The 21,183-nt window shown below is 35.4% G+C and overlaps 1 protein-coding gene across 3 annotated transcripts in view; it reads left to right on the forward strand.

The window, feature by feature from the left end:
- The first annotated feature begins 3,300 nt into the window (after positions 1-3,300).
- The window catches only part of LOC145686482 (uncharacterized), a 168,902-nt gene continuing 151,019 nt past the window's right edge, over positions 3,301-21,183 (forward strand). For 2 of the 3 annotated variants that reach the window (XM_081759832.1, XM_081759834.1), the window contains exon 1: positions 3,302-3,696. Coding sequence is in view for 1 of the 3 variants with exons in the window: in XM_081759834.1 (XP_081615960.1) it covers positions 3,668-3,696 (29 nt within the window). In the remaining 2 variants the exon portion in view is untranslated. Of the gene's footprint in view, positions 3,697-21,183 lie in introns of all 3 variants that reach the window. The other variant, XM_081759833.1, reaches the window with a different exon arrangement.

A 21,183-nucleotide genomic window follows, 5' to 3' on the forward strand; every position in this document is an offset into this window, starting at 1 on the left:
AGAAGAAATTTGTCTCAGTTATTACTGAGAAAATTGTCAAAAAAAAATTCAACCCTTGAGAAAACCACTTCTTCTGTATGTTAACGGAATAAACGATTTATGCTGTATCTTAGTTTATTAATGAAACATTTCTTTACGAAATATGAACAAAATTGCCTGAGGCATTAATGGGAAAACCATCGGGGGAAAGCTCACCCTAAGAGTAAACTACTCCTTCGAACGAGTTGTCATATTGTTAGGTTATTAATAATACGTTTATTTATGAAATGTGGTTGAGAAAATTGTGGAAAAAGAACGCATACCATACAGTAAATTACACCATATATATTTTCTCAGAAAAAATATTCATATACGGTGGATATTTGTTAATAAAATATATATTTATAAAAAGTAAATAAAATCGTCACAGCTTTTTTTTCTTGAGAAAATTGAATTATTTTAAATTTTAATCCTTCAGTAAATTACCCTTACTTTTAGGTGTCGAAGGATATAAAATTCGAAAGATAGTATGTTATTAAAACGTTATGTCTAGAATTCGGTCCAGATACGTTGAACAGTATGGCCTCTATTTGAGTGCATGTAAAAGCGTGACGAACCGACAGACGAATAGATGGACAGACATCGAAAAATAATTTTTTCGATATGTAGGAGCATTGTAGCTTGAATTCATTGAAATCTGGTATTCGGTTTTTATAACTATCACCACACTTTCTTCTTTCGTTGCTCGACTGTGAAAACGAATAGGCCTATACCGACACGTAAGGTGATAATTTGTAATCCCAAAAATTTAATTTGTTATGTTTAATGTGTTGTCACGCTAGAAAAAAAAAGCTTATGCATGTTACATCATTTTATTATCAGTTTTTCACGCTACTGTATAATTCGGTATGATTATAATTAATACCCATGGCATCTTTTGGAGCATTCGTGTTCCTCACAAATAGAGCTGTTAATTTAGTTTTGTTTAAAGAAAGCATCCTTTATTTCCTTACACAGACTTATGATTGCATTTGTTGCACTTGTGGATATGAAACAAAAGGAGAGAGAGAGAAAGTCAATACTCTAAAAAGAAACACACACACTGAAACACTAGAACAGTAATTTAACATCAGCTTTTTTTTCTTCATGACAACGAGCTATCGCTGTGACTGTGTTCGTCACGCTGTGTGTAAGGCAGCAGGTCGCGCGTTTTTTTTTTTTACTGTTCCTGACTCACAGACACTCGCAGTGAGTTGAAGTTACTTCTGCTGACGGAGAGGGAATGATTAAGCATATCATACCATAAACTGAAAACAATCGCTATTAGTAATAATACACTAATTCTAAATAAATACGTCATCAGAAAAAACAAAAAGTTATTTCATTATTATATTGTTTCGGTTCTTATTAACATAAAAATTATACACTTTCTACAATGTTTTTTAAAGAAAAAATTGGATGGGATCGCATGAGATTCGATCTGGTGTCAAAACAATATAAGAATTACTAGTCCGCCACTCTACCCACTTCACCACACAGACTACCTTTTGGTGCCTCTCTTTTTCTTAACAAATAAATGCTCATGGCTATAGAGCATGTCACTTCCAAACTTAAGACAATAGTTTTTCTCTTTATTTCTATACTTCCGTATAACATCTTGGTTACAGAAGCTAATTTATATTTGGTAGACAATTTACACCCTAGATTTAAGCCAATAAATGCAATATATTAGTCCACTTTCCAGTTCCTTGACTCAACTAAAGTTATTCCCTCTGCAATCGTGCTGTGCTACTGCAAAAAATCCCTCGAAAACATTATTGCCAGTATACACAAAACCGAACATAATTTTGTTTTTTGCTTATATTTTTATTATTTTATTATATTTTTTGGAAATATCTCCTTAGATGGATTGCTTTCTATTATCTCCACATACTAATAACTGAATTTTACCCATAAACATAAGGAAAATGGAATAATTGCGAAAAATCGTGAGTTACAGTATACGCGCAATATTTTTTGCGCATGGGAGTACATACTATGGTCCTAGGCTACCATACCAAATTTTTAGATTTGGCAATTTCCAAAATTTAAGGGTGGTGGTCCTATGTACCCCTGCCAAAATTTAGGGGGTGGGCCATGGTACCCCTGCCAAAATTTAGAGGGGGTGGTCCTAAGTACCCCTGGGTCATTGACCCGGGCCAAGGTCATTGACCTTTCACCCCGGTCATAAAAGAGAGTGAGGATGAGTCATTCGGGCCAACGCGGACCACTACTACTTTCTCTTTTAAATGTGTGAAAAGCTTTCCTCCCCCTGAAAGTAATGTTCCCCTACAACAACCTGCTGGTTACACCCATGATTATTCTGTAATAAAAGTTGAGTTCTATTTCCAAATTGAAGAAAAATCAACTGGAAATTAGACGCGGGACTCATCGCTCGTTTCACTAATTTTTATATGGGAACCTTTAAAAGCGTGTATCATAACAACCAGTTGACATAAAAAGATGTAGTTTTGACGTATGTGTTCGTAATTCTTTTCTCTACTTTGTAAAGTGGACAGTTGATGTGCTAATACAATATTTCTAATAAGCGCCTTTGGTATTGTCAAGATTCGCAGTAGCGCGAGAAGACAGCGTGCAGGACTGCTTGCCGCGAATTGTCAACACCGCTCAAAGCCAATTGGACGCCGCGTGTAGCCAACTCAAGGCTATGCCGCTTATCATTTGAAATCTGCAATAGTATACAGCCTCTTCAAACTTATATACAAGAAAAATTAGTTATATCATATAATAGAAAAATATAATTGTACTTGATTTGCTTCAGAGATAAGGAAAAAATAAGAATATGATACAGTAGTGACAATACCAGAGGAGAACAAGGATCCCTGCCCCCCGAAACATGTTGAAATGTAAACCAATTAATATGAAATTATCGTTTTCGTTACACGAAAAAAAAAATAGCGGTCAATGTTCCGTTAAGATGGTCCAGTAATTTCTTCCACACGAAATTTGCAACTGCTCCACTTCTTTCCATTGATTTTCCTTTGATTACATGATATAACGTTATATTAGGTTAGGTTAGTTTTGGACCCCCTTAACGGAACATGGACCAAAATAACCACTTAAAAATTTCCCTCTCCCCTCTCTACATTACTCCTCAAGAAGAATATGGCGTTCTCACTGGGCTATAGTAATAAAGATTCCGGGTTCCTGTCAGCATGGTGGATATTTGAAAAATTGCTTACAAGTAATTGTTTTCATTTTTGGAATTTGTATTGGCAGCACTGATCATCCAGAAGATATATTTTGCCGCCAAAATGTAGTGCTGCCACCTTGCTTTATTCTTCGTGGTTAACAATTTGTTACTTAGGTTTTTACGCAATATTACGTCAATCTTGATATTGAATGTAATGATGGTCTTTTTACCCGAAAATGTTCACACTTTATGTTAGTGAGACCTATGATGCACTATTGTATTCCTACAGTATACATGAAACATGTTTTCACTTTTTCAGATTTTTTCAATCTTACCTCGTCGTAATATCCTGTCGATGGATCGAATAACATTGACAATCGATATTACACAGTAACAAGTGGACTCGGTAGTGGACAACAGAGAAAAGAATATGGCTTCGTGGTTTTGGGAAATGTAATGGTGGGGTAAGAGTTAGTCCTCCGGCACACGTTATAGATGGAGTATGATAATATCCCAAATGTAAGGTAAGAAATTGAGACATTAAGTCATCCTTAAATGTTACTGGTTAGTTTTAGTGTGGAGGATTCCATGTTTTCTGCATACGTATGAAGTGATATTAAAGAACGGTTTCCAAACAAAATGAATATTGTTCTGAAAATACGTTATTTGGTTAATTAGGGGTGTATATTTCAGAAGCATATCGGCATTTTAAAATATATCGTGACAATTTGAATTGTATTTTCTGAAACTAAGTCGGTGCACATCATCTCAAGAACTAGCTACATGCTGACAATTTCAGTCCATGGCTGCTGTAGAGGGAGAATTAATGTGATGTGTCGCTATCGAATGTGAAGTTTGAGTTAAAATTATGAGTGTAAACTCTCGGATATGTTGAAATCAATAGCCGTTAGGTTGATTCTAGGCTCTGTTGCTTTACTTTTATTATTTTATATAGATTACTATATATAATTAGTACTTTCAAGTATCAGTAATGACAATCTCTTAATTCGAAGGCATTGTTTTTTCGGTGCTGGTTAAATTTAGATAAACCATATTATGCAAAATTTCCAAGATAAAATGATCACTGTGTAGAAATATATTTATATTAAGTGCAATTTTTATCAAGCGACTGATTTAAATGGTAAGTAATACAGCTGTATTTTGTGTTTACAAATGAAGCGTTACTAATCCAATATCATTACAAATGCTGTACGTAGGTTTATGTAGGGCCTACATGCATATGAAAAAATTACTGTATCAGATGTGTTCTCACTGCGTAGAATTTGTCTACAGTAGGGTATTATTTATTTAGTATACAAGAGCTGTATTCTCTTTGGACATTGTTTAGCAGGAGGGCTCCCAACTATTTTTTTCTAAAATATGTTACAATTTTGGTAGTTTTTGTTCACATTAGTTTTGTTGGAGTATGTTTAGTACAAGGGGTCCAGAAGCACGTAAAAATCACAAAATTTACAGGAGAAATGAGATGCAAGTATTTAGACGTAACATAACGTAACCAAATCTAAGCTAACCTAACATAAACTAACGTAAGCTAACCTGAACTAACCTAAACTAAGGTAATATTAATAGAAATAAGCGAAATTCTATCATTTTTTGGAAAATTATAAGGGACTCCTACACTAATATAACATAAACTAAACTAACCTAACATAAACTAAACTAACCTAACGTAACCTAAACTAGCCTAACCTAACTTAAACTAACCAACTCTACCCTAAACTAACCGAATGTGAGCAGAAATTACAAAAATAGTAACATTTTTTAGAGAAAAGAGCTGGACCCCTTCTGCTAAACATAGGCCGTTTTGTTTAGGTTATTTATGTTAGATTATAGAAGTGTAGGGGTCCGGCGTAATTTTCGAAAAAAATGACAGAATTTCGCTTATTTCTATTAAGTTAGTTTACTTCAGTTTAGTTTAGATTCGGTTAGGTTATGTTAGGTCTAAGTACTTGCATTTTCCATTTCTCCCGTAAATTTTTATTTTTTACATATTTCTGGAGCCCGTCTGCTAAACTTTTATCTTCTATTTGAAAAGTGTAGCGTAACTAGTGTAAAACGATTACAAATGCTATAGGGGCTTATTATCACTGCGAAAACCCACATAAATGCAATATACGAGCACTAACATGATTAATTTTATTATTTTAGTTGAATCTACCCTATCCTACCCTCTGAACGATCCGTAATGATAAAGCTGTGCGACGGGTAAAGCACTAATGCCACGAAGTATTGTGTTTTCACTATTCTGACGTACATGTATGTCCACCATCGCTGACGTGCGTGCTTCCTATAAATACTTCCCCGCGTGGCCTAGAAGCTTCAGCAGCCTTGACCCGGTTAAATGTTCGTGGCTTTTAGTGGCCAGTTAGCACAAGCTGATTAATGTTTCTTGCACTGTAGTTTTTATGGCATAATCTATATCCGAACTCTGTATTATTACGAAAATCGTAAAAGGATTTAATTTTTCAAGAATTATTGGCCTATGTTTAGCAGAAGGGGTCCAGCTCTTTTCTCTAAAAAATGTTACAATTTTGGTAATTTCTGTTCATATTCGGTTAGTTTAGGGTAGGGTTGGTTAGTTTAAGTTAGGTTAGGCTAGTTCAGGTTACGTTAGGTTAGTTTAGTTTGTTATATTAGTGTAGGAGTCTCGCATAATTTTCAAAAAAAAAAAAAAAAAAAAAATGACAGAATTTCGCTTATTTCTACTAATATTACGTTAGTTTAAGTTAGTTCAGGTTATCTTACGTTATTTTGTTAGGTTAGGTTAGATTTCGTTACGTTATGTTACGTCTAAGTACTTGCATCACTCATTTCTCCTGTAAATTTTGTGTTTCTTAAGTGCTTCTGGACCCCTTGTACTAAACATACCCCGAATTATTTGTGGTCCTCTTGAACTTTATCTATGCTAAGTATAGTATTGTGTCGCCCGGCGCAAATAATTTCGAGCACAATACGTAGAAAATTAGTGAAAGAACTATAATTTTTGAACAGTTCTTTTGAGTTGAGTACCTTTTTCTATTTGTTTACATCGGTTTAGACAAATAACTTAATAGAAGCACAGTTTGTCTATTTTGTCTTGTACTTTTCGTATATATATATATGTGATATATATGGAAAGACTGCTAAAGTTTCGAAATCGCCCACTTTGTAGAGAGTGGAATAAGTCTACAATAAACTGTGCACTTCAGTTACTGGTGTCAAATTTTTAGATGTTTTCTGTGATAATTTCGTTGTGATTCATTAGAAAATCGTCTTCGAATAAAACTTCACATGTAATGATATGACGTTGAAAATAAGACTCGGAGTATATGGCAGTAAAATTCAGGCAAGGAATTTACGCAGTATGGGGTTAACGTGTGTTGTATAAACTGACGATGATTAACGGAATTTATTCTAATTGACGGAACTGGATATTTTTTCTCACTTTATTTTCTCTGTAGGCATGGATTCAATGAAGTTCACTAATAAATTTACGACTATGCCAATAAATTACTGTGCTTATGCGGAGTAAGTTCCGCGGCTGCTCGGGTATTGTTGTAGGCAGCGTTGTGACCATATCGGCACAGAAAGCCGGAGACCTGGGTGAGATTCCCTACAGGGGTATGATAAAGAAAAAATAGGTTGTTCCTCCATTTATCATCAAATATTGTAGGGATAGTGGAAACAGGTAATTTTAACTTCCATTTCGACATGCGCATTAAAACTTACGGAATTGTGAGAGCTATATTTTGTTGAACATTGTATCACAAAAATGCCAGGTTCTGTGTAGAATTTCTGTTCAGGTTAGAAATGTGGTCTTTTTTTTCTCATTTTTCTTGTAAGTATTTTTAATTCACAGAGAGAGTAAAAGCAGCACTAAATAGTATAGTTCATTAATATATTATTGGTGCCAAGTAAACGAGAATATCAGAAGCATTGTGAGATAATGGATGTGTCAAGTGATTTCGTAACTTCCGGTGTCAAATGCAAAATTGTAAAGTCCGTATTTTCCCGTAAATACATTTCTTCACTTTCCTTCCTTACCGTTATTCTGTTTGCTTGTTAAAATCCATTCTTTCGAAAATTTAAATAAAATTTGCAATTCTCTTTTCCATTATAATATTTATATGCCAGTACAAAACATAACCAGTCCTGCGTGCTGATCTAGTGGCTAGCACGTGCACCCGTGATGTATGTGGTACCCAGTTCGATTGCCCGTGGGACAGCACGAACGATTTCACAATCATTCACTCTTTCTAATAAATCATTCGTTTCCGTTAACCTAAATAGCATAACCATGTACATTAAAAAAATCATTCCATTTTTCAAAAGGTAAAAGCATTGTAGGTTCCACATCGAGCTCATATCCTGAAAACCCACCGCAATCCAAGAATGAAGGAAGTACCGGCTGAAATAGACTGCGTCATACAAGATTTGTCCATTTTACATGTACAAAATTTGAAACGAATTGACAGCTGAAAAGCACGTGAACGTTTGTTTAGAACTGAAGGGTTATTAAGGTAACCGAGAGAGAGAGAGTCCAATAATAAACGACGTGGAGGTAGTTATAAGTGGAGCTGCCATGTATTACAGGTTTGTGGCACGAGCACTGCAAAATGCTCACAATGGCAAGAGGATGACATGTGCTGCTCCAAATGTCAATTTGCTTTTTATTTTGATCCGAGAATTATATTATTTCGGCAGTGATTTCTGGTAGCACCACTCAGCTTACGTGTTCCCAGTAGGGTATCAACATGTGCAAGCAAAACAAGAATGAAAGGCATAGGAGTAACTATTTCCGTGAAGAAAAGGATTCCATTGTTATATAAATTTGGCTCCGTATTCTGAATCTGTAAGATGTAATTTCTAGTTAAGAAATCTATATTCTATTGCCACACATTGTACTAATAGTAAAATTATATAAAGAAGTGTAAGCTAACCAAAGGGTTGAAATTTTGAACGCGTTTTCTGATTTTCCTTGAATTTTGATTTAATTTGAGTTTAGCGTTCCGTTCGGCAGCATAGTTATTGAGACGTGGACCTACGGCTTAACATGGGATCCGAACCATATCAGGTTCAGTCGTGAGTCGAACCCGGGTCTCCCGCCAAGGGCGCCTACGCTGTACACGTGGCCACAAGGAATTTATTATTTTTCGTGGAAAACTAGAAGACAACCTATGAAAGGCGCATAGGAGGTTGATAATCGTAGAATTGCATTTAGTGTACAGGTTGACATTACTGTTTTCATGTTTTTGGAACAGAGTTGTGATCTATTACTGGTTGATTGGTTGCAATGTTGATTCATTTAAATCGAATAATTTAAAAAAAAGTAAACAAGAAAGTGAATTAAATCACATTTATTTTGCAGAAAACAACTGTAAAATGTGATATTTCTGACCATTCTGAGCACTAATTGAATGTAAGTCTGAAATTCGCATCTTAATCCGCATGATGGTAGGACTTAGCTGACTTAGAAGTATCATGTCATCAGTATGTAGAACAGATTTATATGGTAGAAAGATCGGGAAGTCATTTACATATATAAAAAAGAGTAAAGGTCCTAACGCATCTCCTAAGGTACTCTGTTGCATTCAAAAGACTTGACCTTTAATTTGTAATACGGACAGCCGTTGTTTGTTACTACGATAGAACTTCATTAATGACAACTCAATTTCCGTTAACACCATGATACAGAAGTTGTTCAGTCTACATTTAGCCAATTTCGACTTCTCTAAAAATTTAGAAGAATCCATAGCGCCAGGTTCGTAAGTGCTCGATGTGTTTCCCTTGGTTCCTAACAATAGCCCAAAAGCGTAATTTCCACTGTAATAGGCTTCTCTGAGGAACTGGGAGGGGAATCTTGTCTCATTCCCATTGCACAGCTTTCCGAAGTCCTTCCACAGTTGTCACACACAGTTTTCCCAAAACCCGCTTCAGCAGTCCAAATCCACAATAGTCCATAGGACTTGCATCTGGAGTTCTAACAGGTATCTCATTGAAAGGTATCACCTGTATGCCACTTGTCTCCTCCATCTCCCTGTAGAATGCGAGGGACGATCGTGAGGTATGTGATGAGGCCTTATCCATGTGAATGCGCACCAGATTGGCATCATTTCCGTACATTGTTGGAATCTCATGCTTGTGGATCGGCCGCAAGATCTGCTCCTGAAAATACTGCGAATTTATTTTGCAGTTCTTCGCCACCTTACGAATCTTCAGTTTACCTCGGTAACAGTAGCCAGTAACGACCATGAACCCTTTTGGGAAAGATTCTTTACAGACACGGACCCACCTTCTGAAGTTCTTGGTGCCTTTCTCTCGGTACATGAGGGCTCTCGGTTTGCCGCAGTCGGAAAGGTTACTCCATGCTTCATGGAGCCTTACGACGTACATCCACCTTTGTTTTGCCAGATGCCATTCGTACAGCTTCCGGGCATTACAGTTGCGGTCCTTTTTGTGGGCATCCGTGAAAAGATGGCCGCGAGTTTTCATGACTTTTTCCAGCTTGAGTTGATGGTGTAACGTCCGGCTCACAGTTGCCCAAAGACACGTCAAGACGATTAGCTATGCACCTTTGTGTTGGCGGATTTTCTTGCATTGCCATTTTGCGAAGTTTCCTCTGCATGGTGAAGGTGGCCTTGGTGCATTCCCGCTTCCTATGTAACTTTGTTGGTGATCCAAATGGTGGAGCTTCGTTGCCCTTGTACTTTTTAATAACATTTTTATTCCACTTAAACTGATGTTGCAATCATTCTTTTTGCACTGTTTTCTAATGAGTGGGCGTCATAAAGAGCCGCAACATGGCCCTCCCAAAACCGGCTTAGTTTGGGCTGCATTTTGGTCACAGAGCGGAATCCCACACGCTTGGAAACAAATTTAACACAACACCCACAACAATGGTCCTGTTTTGTGTGTTATTGTCGTCCTTGCGGAAAAACAAATTCGTTTCCAGGAAGCCACTGCACAACACTGCAGGACGCCACTAGCCAGGTCGGGTGAGTCCATTCTGCCCGGGATGGGGAAGGAACGAAATCGGCCAAACGTAGGCTGAACAACCTCTGTAATATAACTTTGCAACCAATAAATCGTGTGACAATAATGTAGCAATGTTGCACACGTATATAAATTGTTTCCAAATTGTCTCATATGTGTGTGTGTTACTGTGTTTTCCACTGTTTTAGTCATGGAAAACTCCTGTCTAAATCCAAATTGCAAGTGTTGAGTAGTTTATTCTTTCGAGATAGTTTGATAATTGATTTTTAATACATTGCTAAAAAGAAATTGGATAAAGTTGGCACTACACAGGACGGTAGTTCTTAGCTCTTAATCGTTTTTATTATGTTTGAGTGCTGTGATTGTCAGTTTAAGGCAATCCGGGATGGTTACCTGTAGAAGCATCCAGTTCAATAGGTAAACTAAAGGTTCAATATAATATATATATATTTTAAACAGGTTGTTAGAAAATCCTCACTGAACAGGTTTCAGTTTACTAACGTAACGATTAATAAAAGTGTTGTATTTGTTGCAGTCCATGAAAAATTTGGCTCAACGTTACTTATATTTTCCTGTGCTAATAGATTGTAAAGTTAAAAATCTTGATTTTCAGAGAAAGAATTTTCATCTTTTATCATTTAATTATGTTATATTATTCACAAAGTGTTCATTGAACTCATTTACGGGTATTGTTACGGAGTCTCGAAGAGTGCGTTTTCCAGTTTCCTTATTAACCATAGACCAAGCTTGCAATTTATTCTTTGAATTGTTCATCATGTTTTCATTTGTAGTAATTTTTGCTGGTTTGATCTCTCTTCTGTATATCCTTTTAGCAGTTTTATATTTCTCTTAATCAGTAGATAATCTTGCAGTATTCGTAAAATTATGCAGTATGATTAGGTTATCTCGTAATTTACGATGTTTCGTATACCAATTAAAAACTGTTTTAATATATTTACTTTCATATATAATAGTTCTCTCAACCTTTTCCGGACAGCATTCACTCAGATATGTTTAATCTAAGGACGCATAAAATTATGAAAAGCATTCGAAATACTGGTACAGTTTACTTTTCCAATTTTATTTCCTTAATTAATTTCTTTATAAGTAAAAACATTTTCCAAACATGCATATTTTCTTGTGGGCTGATCTCTAATGTAATAAAAATCATAGGACTTAAGGACGTTACAAAGTAGTGTCATTAGTAGATATAGTATTAATAATGACATTTATATTAACAATATAAAATGTTTTGTGATTTTTGTGCTTGAGATACCTATTTACCTTCTCCCGGGTACTAAGGAAAATATTTATATCTGAAGTCGGTGTACGATACAATGAAACAGCCAGTAGTGCTATTCAGCCGGTTCGCTAGAACCAGTTGTTAAAATATTTCGAGTTCGTAGAACCGTGTGTTATAGCCAGATATAACCGTAATTTTACACAGTTATACTCAGGAACGGAAGCGCATGACAGTAAATTTTAGTCTATCTTTGTTTAGTCAGAAATTTTACACCTACAGGATTAAACATATAAGGTATAAACGTTTATTTCTTAATCTCAAATGCTCAGATATCGAGAATAAGAACTGGAATCACATGAATGTGGTGTTGAGGGTTATTTATATTTGAAACGCATACATACCATTATCAACAATTGTCGATTCATTGATGGATTAAGGTCTTGCTAATATTTTTGACAATATTTGGATCCAAGATACGGTACAGTATTCGCAGTGCTACTTAATTTTGTCACGTCACCTTGTATTAGAATGCTGTGTAGGTTTCTACTTGACACTCCTCGTATCCAGTTAAAAAAAAAAAAAAAAAAAAAAAAAAAAAAAAAAAAAAAAAAAACACCTTTGATAATTTGTTTCCTAAGAGAGTTATATCTATCCATCTCCTCTCTTTCAGAACCGGTTAAGAAATTAGAGTAACACCCACTGGAAACCACTGCTACCCCTCTTTCGTTGAAGTAACAAATTAGCTGCTTCAAAATGCTGTTCAACGCAGAAGCAACTGAAATTAAGGACTGAATATTCAGTACTTATTTCATTTCTTACATGAATGTTTACACAAATTCAGAGAGTTTGTTTCATACGTGTTGCAGATTTGAATGTAGTAACAGTAATTTCTCCCTACCTATGTGGTGTGCTTGGAAAGTTTTAACACAGTTGGCAACACTGCTCAGGAGGAGGAATACAATCGCCCATTAGCATGGAAGCGGTGGCTTGGTGTGTCCTTGAAACATGCACCGAGATATCTTTATTCAGTACGGCGTAGCAACCAGTTCAGTGCGGGCGTGTGTGTGTGTGACTTGGCAGATTTTTAAGTGCGCAAAATGGATGAAAAATTGGAACAACGCATTCGTGTGAAATTTTGTTTTAAAACTGGGAAATCTGCTTCGGAGACTTACGAACTCTTAAAAACAGCTTTTGGAGACAAATGTCTGAGCCGGTCAAACGTGTTTATCTTGTTTCACAGATTCAAAGATGGCCGCGGGTCAGTACAGGATGACCCCCTGTCTGGCCGACCTTCAACATCAAAAACTAACAAAAACATTGCGTAAGTTGGCGATTTAGTGCGCTCGAACCGTAGACTTACAATTAGGGAGATGGCTGAATACCTGAATTTAAGTTTCTATGCGGTTCAGTCAATTTTAACTGATGATTTGAACATGCATCGAGTGTCCGCGAAATTTATTCCAAAAGTGTTGTTACACGAGCAGAAACAACACAGACTTCAAGTGCCCCAAGAACTGTTTAATCGAGCCGAAATGGACTTACACAGGAAGGTCCCACAAGTTGTCGCTAAAATCTGATTGCCACATAACACATCTGATAGAGCATCATGAGAAATGAAAATAAGCAAAATTTAAGGTGCTATGGACCAGAAGGATAGGAGCTACAGGGACTCAAAATTTGAATATCCAAAGAATTATATTATGGAATTAAATACGTTTAAAGTAAATATCTTGAAAACCGTTGAAGCAATCAAAACAAAAGTTGCACAATGTAATGAAAACAAAATGCCTTATCGAAAATCATAAACAGTGTTGCCATAGGTGAAGCAATGTTGCTAACTTAGCAAAAAATAATCTGTATGAAATAGAACCATATACAAGTTCACACATATTTAAAACGCACTATTATCACTAAACATAACAGTGAAGTGAAGTTTTACAGTATTGCACACTATTGGAGCTACGTGTGCTGAAAATGTACAGTACAGTGAAGAAATCTAATATGTAGCAACAGATGGTAATAAAGGAATCTGGGTTTCATACTATGAATTTAGTTCAAATGCAGAACACAGATAGTATAGCAAAATGTCAGCAGTCACAAATTATTGATGCATTTGAAAAACGAAATTGAGTGATGCCATTTTTACATCCTGTGTCAGCTCCGAAGCTATATAGGAGTGCAAAGTGGGTTCCGAATCACTATGAAAGAGAAAGATAACAATGAATTGTAAGGAGAAAAGTACAACAAAAACATGTCCGAGGCGGGATTGGAACCCGCAATGCTTAATATATCGGTTGCCTAGCCTTCTAGACCACGCCGTTATCCGGTTCGACTAAAAACGAAATGAGGTAGTAATAAAATATTTCCAACGTGAATATGGTAATATTAGTGTACAAATATAATCATATGGTATGTAGAAGAAAATGTAAAAGAATGTCACTTAACACGAATGACACAAACCAAGAAAGTACTCTTCCAAATATTGATAAGATAACCTGGAGAACCAGTTTACAGAATTAGAAGACACGTGTTTCTTTCCTCGCGTGTATCATTTTGTTTTCGCCAGTTGTCTGCTCATTCATCGAGGCTACAGAAGTGTATTGCAAAATCCTCACTTTTTTCCTAATGCATTCCTTTATTGCCCTTTGTTTCCACATATCAGACATCTCCATTGTACATTTTCAGCACATGTAGCTCCAATAGTGTGCAAGACCACTAGACTTCACTGTTATGTTTAGTGATAATAGTGTATTTTAAATTTGCACACTTGTATATATATGGTGCTATTTATAATAAAATATTGTAATGTTAAGTTGGGAACACTGCTTCACCTATCGCAATGCTGTTTATGGTTTTCGATAGGACATTTTGTTCTCATTATATTGTGCAACTTTTGTTTTGATTGCTTTAATGGTTTTGAAGATATTTAAACGTACATAATTCCATGATATAATTTTTTGGATATTCAAATTTTGAATCCTCGTAGCTCCTATCCTTCTGGTCCATAGCACCTTAAATTTTGCTCATGTTCATTTCTCATGATGCTCTATCAGATGTGTTATGTGACAATCAGATCTTAGCGACAACTTGTGGGACCCTCCCGTGTCATATTTCTTGAATAGGATAATAACAGGTGATTAGTCATGGGTTTGTGGGTATGACCCAAAAACAAAGGCCCAATGTTCTCAGTGAAAGAGCCTGATTCACAAAGAAAGCGCGACAAAGTCGATCAAATGTGAAGACTATGTTGGTGTTTTTTATTTATTTTAAAGGTATCGTGCATTATGAATTAGCCCCTAGGGAGTAGACAGTCAACCAGAAATACTACAAAAAGTGTCCTTAGCGTCTGCGCGAAAATGTGCGGCGGAAAAGGCCTGCCCTCTGAAAAGAAAAGGATTGGATTCTCCACCACGACAAGGCACCAGCGCATTGTGCGTTTTCGATGCAGGAATTTTTGGCCAAATTCAATCTTCCTGTGCTTCCGCAACCCTCGTATTCCCCAGATTGGCCCCGCCAACTTCTACCTCTTTCCTAAATTAAAATTGTCATTGAAAGGGAAGAAATTTGACTCAATTGAGGACATTCAAGCAAATACGGAGAGAGTGCTTCACACCATCACGGAAAATAATTTTCAGGAATGCTTCCAGAAGTGGAAACACCGTTGGAATCGGTGTGTTCATTCAGCAGGGGACTACTTTGAAGGAGATCCATCATAATAGCCTGCAAATCCTGCCATTTTTAAATTACAAGCCCAGTCTTAAAGCTTTCCAATCACACCTCGTATACCAGTAGTACGATTTTGAAAGACAGTTTTACGTTTACTAAATCATTTGCTTCTTTAAGATCAAAAACAGTTTTTTAGACTTTGTTTTTACCCAGCCCCACGTAGTATTCAACCTACTCATGTAGTGATCATGGCATTGCTATTGTTGACTCTCCTGAGATTTAGTATCTACATTCTTGTCAATTATGTCACTGATCTTAGTACTGATTACTCTTTTCCCTAAATGATTAAAATACATGCCATGTTTATTTACATCTAACAATTCCGCATTCCGAAAAAGATCACACAAAGTCTTTAACTTTATATTCGTGTTTTGAACAGATTTGTTAACAAGATTCTTCACTGAGGTCATATCTATGTGGAATATTATCCACAATTATCTTACAGTAATGTAGTTCAGAGAGCTTACTCCTGATACTCTTGACAACTTCATTTCCCTCATCGCAAGCTACATCATTAGTTCCACTTAGTATAATAAAGTAGCTGTCTTCCTTATCTATAATTTTACTATCAACACACTATAGAAAAGCGTTTCCCAACCGGTGTGCCGTGAATGGGTCGCTGGTGTACCGCGAGGAAATCGCAACAAAATTATTAATTCTATAGCAATCAAATTGCAAGACAGAGAAAAAGGTATATTTGTATTTCACATTACTACTATGAATCTAAAATTTAAAGTTTTATACTGTGTTACTTTTCTGTAGAACATTTTTCTGTACATTTCTAATTTTGAAAAAAAGGATTATCATTCTTATGACCATTATTGCTTCTTCATTGTCGCAGACTATTTCGTAACTTGAAATTTTAAAATATTATTCAATCCTTCCGGCAAAGTAGACATGCTTACGAATTACCTACATTTGTGTTTTAAAAGAGATTCGTTTGTTCGTTCGTTATTTAGTGATCCTCCTCCTTAATGAAAGGTTGGATACAGTTTGCGAAAAAGAAGTGTGTTTTTAACAACTTGAGCCCTATATCTGATTGCAATTGTGTTCTATTTTTAAATTAAAATGAAAAATAAGCATAATGATTTACCACGGGGAAAACCAATGATCGAGCTTTCTCCTCTGTGAGAAGGATGTCAGTAATCAGAAAAAAAATACTACAGTATTTTATATTTTCAAATAATAATAATAATAATAAAACAATAATAATAATAATAATAATAATATGTGTGCCGCGAGAATTCAAGTTACCCTGAAGTGTGCCGCAAGTTGAAAAAGGTTGGGAAAGGCTGTTATAGAATATCAACGCTTTTTGCATTAGGCTTGACAATTCTTTGTGCTGCTACATTGTGCTTGAAGTTACGGTTATTTTTTCTGCCAATTCTGTTTGCATATAAAAATACCTTAGGCAACAGCTGTATCTGTCCGTGCACTACTTTTGTTTGTCTTTGCGCTATTCTTTGTATTTACAAAATTCATTTTCTTGTTGCTTACTGCCCTACACTGTTTCACTTCTAGTATTCACTGCGTGTGGGTTTTTCACAGATTCATTTCCAGGATCTGTTAAAATACTGAATTTATTTAAGCACTCTAATGTACAAATTGGCATATGCACAGGATGATCTTGTCTAGGCCTAAGTCTATTGTAACACACTTTTTTCCATTCATAATCAAAAGTTTTATTTTCGTCAACATTTGATTCTACTTCATTCATTCTTCTAGTAGTTTTTCATTTTCTAATAATCGCATGACTTCGTGTAAAATATTTATAATCTGTAGCAAACTATCAGAATAGCTATTACATGTATCATAACTGGGCCGTCATGTTGGTTGCATGTTGGACAAAACCACTGCAAGTCGAGTTCAATTATTTCTTCACTTTTAATTTTACCACATTTAAAACGTAGCCCTTTCACAGGATTTTTTTTTTTTTTAATTCTTTTGCCTTTCGCACAGTTTTCATCATACTTTGCCTTAGTTTGCACAGAAGATCTTACTACTAGAAGATATTATGGTGTTACTTTTGCCTGCGACATAATGCTAAAGTTTTTGCAGTTTGCAAATTGGTAGCATAATTTACATGTGTATATTTTACTTTAGCTCTTTACTCAGTTAGATGCCGAGCTCCTCCGTGGCTAAGCGGTTAGCGTACGCGTCTTTGGCGTGGGAGTCCCGGGTTCGATTTCCGGCGGGAGCTCATGTGGTTCGGATTCCACGTTAATCAGTAGGTCCACGTCTCATATAGCCTTGCTGCTGAACGGGACGTTAAACCCAAAATCAACTCAACTCAGTTAGATGCCTGGGGGGCGCGGTGGCTCAGTGGTAGAGCGTTCACCTCTGGTGCTTGGGGTCCCGGGTTTGATCCCAGCCCCCGCCAAGTGAACTTTGTGGTGGACAAACACCGTGCTCGTGGGTTTTCTCGGGGTTCTCCCGTTTCCTCCCACTTTCTTCATTCCACCATTTCACTCATCTCTCATAATCACCGTCTCCTTTAGCCTAACCGGCATAAACGTGGGACGTAAAACTTAAAGATTTCATTTCAGTTAGATGCCTAAAAAGAAATTCGTACTAAGATTACCATAGTTATCTTTCTTTCGTCCAGTTAGTGTGAAGTGAATTATCAGGATCATTGTGACCATCTACTCTGATATGTTGAGACAACAATAACGTACTCCTACTGAGTAATTATCACGTGTTACAAAGATCTTGAAGAAATCATAATATAAATATCAGGAACTTCCCGATTTCATTCTCGTTCTAGCGTCACATAATGTATCTGAACTCCTAGTTCACTAACTAAAAAACGAGTATCACAAATTGGACTGTTTATTATTATTTTTAAAAAAAATCAGGTATAAGAGATTTACATCTAAGAGACTGATTTAAATTTTAAAAAATAACAAAAAATATTCTTTTAAATCGTGATTTTTATAAACCCTGATTGGTTGTGACGTCCCTGTTCAACAACGAGACTATATGGGATGGAGTCTGTTGCATGAAGTGGAATTCTAATCAAACTGGGGTTTTATATCTTGTGGATCGTACCTAGGACCCTGAAAACAGAACACTTGTCCATTAGCCATCTGAGTACGAAAGAGCTACTGATCTATTGTTTTCTATGTAAATTAGAGATACATACAGAAATGATCGTAAAGATATATAACTATTCTGTTCATTTCGTATGTGTTGACGTCAGTGCTAAGAAGAATTGTTGAGAAACTATAAATGCGTATAGAGCACCTATTGTAATACTCTTGCAACGTGTTTACAATGGCTAAACCCTGAAACTTTTATTGTTCTTGTAAAGATGAAAGAGAATTAATTCTTTTATTGTTAGATAGAAAGGGTTAATTGTGACAGAACGTTCTTTGAATCAAGAGCAAGCGACTTGGGATGGAAATTTAGATTTTACACTATAGTGTATCTTACGAAAAGTCTCGTAGTGGGAAAGTCAGAAACTTGTTTTTTACCCCCCTCTTTTTTTTTTTTTTTTTTGCACCAGTCTCCATAATTCAGAGGTTTCAATGCTAATATTATTTATACATGCTAAATTGATATGATATTTTGCAACGTCAATATTGTAGGTATTCGAATATCCAGTCGAGTAGAAGACATTTTTTGAAATTTGAAACAGAGGTAGAATCTCAACAGGATTCGTTTCCTTTATAACCTCCTCCTACTCTTAAATGAAAGGTTTATTGAAATTAACTTGGTAACTAGCTATTTAATTCTTATTTCAAGTTATTCGGTTCAAAAATACTGTTAAAATCAAATCTTCAATAGATAAATAATAATCAGTATTTCTTGTAAAGATGAAAGAGAATTAATTCTTTTATTGTTAGATAGAAAGGGTTGGTTGTGACAACGTTCTTTGAATCAAGAGCAAGCGACGGGATGGAAATTTAGATTTTACACTATAGTGTATCTTACGAAAAGTCTCGTAGTGGGAAAGTCAGAAACTTGTTTTTTTTTTTTACTTTTTTTTTCAGTTGTAAAGAGGGAGAAGTTTATTTGCTGATGTACGCTATAGGATACATTTTAATAATTATAATAAACACTTTGACTGTTTATCAGGATTTGGTGCACAGGGTAGATTAAGAGAATTTGTTCCTTGCCATGCTGTTCCTAAGAAAGAGCAAGCTGGCTCATTGAATATGTATACTTAAAACTATATGTTTTTCTTTGGAGTGGAGAAGTGAGGGAAATCGTTTTAAATACTAGTTCGTTACTGTGAGCTAGTTTGCATCTAATTCGGTTGAGGGTAGGGCTAAGCAGATGAGTGCAGGAAATTCATTTAGAGGAACGATGCCGGATATGTATATAAACAAAAGAATGGCCGAAGTATAGTAAGTACGTTTACTAATATTTTAGTACATAACAGCACAAAACGTGTCTTCCTGTGATGGAAAAATGCAGAGGTAAAGGTAGTTCACAACAAGTTGAACAGCACTTAATTTTGTAAATAGCACTTTAAACCTCAGCACTAGTTATTACTTAGTGAACTGATAGATGTATATTGAAATAATCGAAGCTGTACCAACCAAAGCATCAAAATGGAAATCCCAAGACGCAGGCGTTTCAGCAATAAATTTTCGCTTTCTTTGGTGCGTATCCTTAAAGGTGCGTTGCTTATAGAGCTACATTAATGATGACTTTCCTTAACTTCAGGAATATTTGATTGGATAACTCAAGTAATGTTCTGTGATTAGTGCTGTTTTATTTTTTCCTTTGAATAAACTTCTGAATAGAAATAACGTTAAATGGTTATTTCTGTTCAGAATAACCAATGTAAAGGGAATTTTCCAACCTTTGTTCCAAAATTCCCTTTAAACTATATTTCAGCTGTCTTAGGTCTGCGCCGATAAACCTTTACTCTTATCTATTTAGCCGTGAATATCAATTATTCGATTACCTTTATTCAGATTAGAGGTAAAGTCTGTAAAGTCCGGAAAGATTTTGCTCTTTAACCACAACTCAATATTGAAGACAAAAAATGTCTTGTGTGTGATGTGTTATGTGGATGTGATGTTGGGTGATTCGTAAACGTTCTTCATTCTACAGTAAGTACAACTGAACTATGTGTCCAAATTTTAATTTATTATCTTTGTTGAACAAGTATATATTCGTAGGTTCTTACTAGTAGAGAACTAATGTATGAAAATCTGATATAATTACTGGAGAACGAAGAGCAAATGTGTGGGTATGAATCACTCACTATACTTTGTCACCAATATTAAGCTGTAGTTTAAGTTCAATATCTCCCCGCCATTGATTAGTCAAATAGTTCGTATTCATAGCTTAATATATATACATATATATATATATATATATATATATATATATATATATATATATATATATATATATATATATATATATATATATATATATATATATATATATACAACGGTTCGTTTTCTCTTAATATCTAGTTTGTCGGATAACTGATATTCATGACAAAATATATTGGTATGAATTAGGTTTTCTAAGACAGAAATACAACATACCGGTTTTATTCAAATCAAGTAATAACCGTAATGAAAAGAGAGCTCAAACGTAGTTGAAAGGAAAATAGCCATTTAACGTTGTTTTGTTAAGAGGTTTATTCAGAGGCAAAAATAAAATAGCACTAGTTACAGAAAGGATATTGAGAATGTTATTTAAATTACCAAACTAAATATTTCTGCAGTTAACCGTTTTAATTTCTGGCCTTTTTGAGGTATTTTATAGACTTTCACTCAATTAGCTATTGCGTCAAGACTATTCATCGTAGGATCATGGTTCATACTTCGATTTGTTTCTAATAAACCAGTGTTTCCAACTGCATCCATCAAATTTGCCTGTGTACCGTCAAATGGGGTGAATAGAAACACATTTTTGGCTATATGAGTATATAAGTTTGGTGACGTTAAAGATTTCGCGTATCAAAGTATTCCAAAAAACCGGTCTTAATATGCTAATGAAGTTAAGTAAACGTCATATTAATTTATCAACTCCACTTTTCTTCACCTTGATTTTTTTAATGTTTTTATTCACCCCATGGGTA

The sequence above is a fragment of the Thermobia domestica genome, chromosome 5 (genome assembly GCF_964235325.1).
Source record: "Thermobia domestica chromosome 5, izTheDome1.hap1.1, whole genome shotgun sequence".
Lineage (NCBI taxonomy): Eukaryota > Metazoa > Arthropoda > Insecta > Zygentoma > Lepismatidae > Thermobia > Thermobia domestica.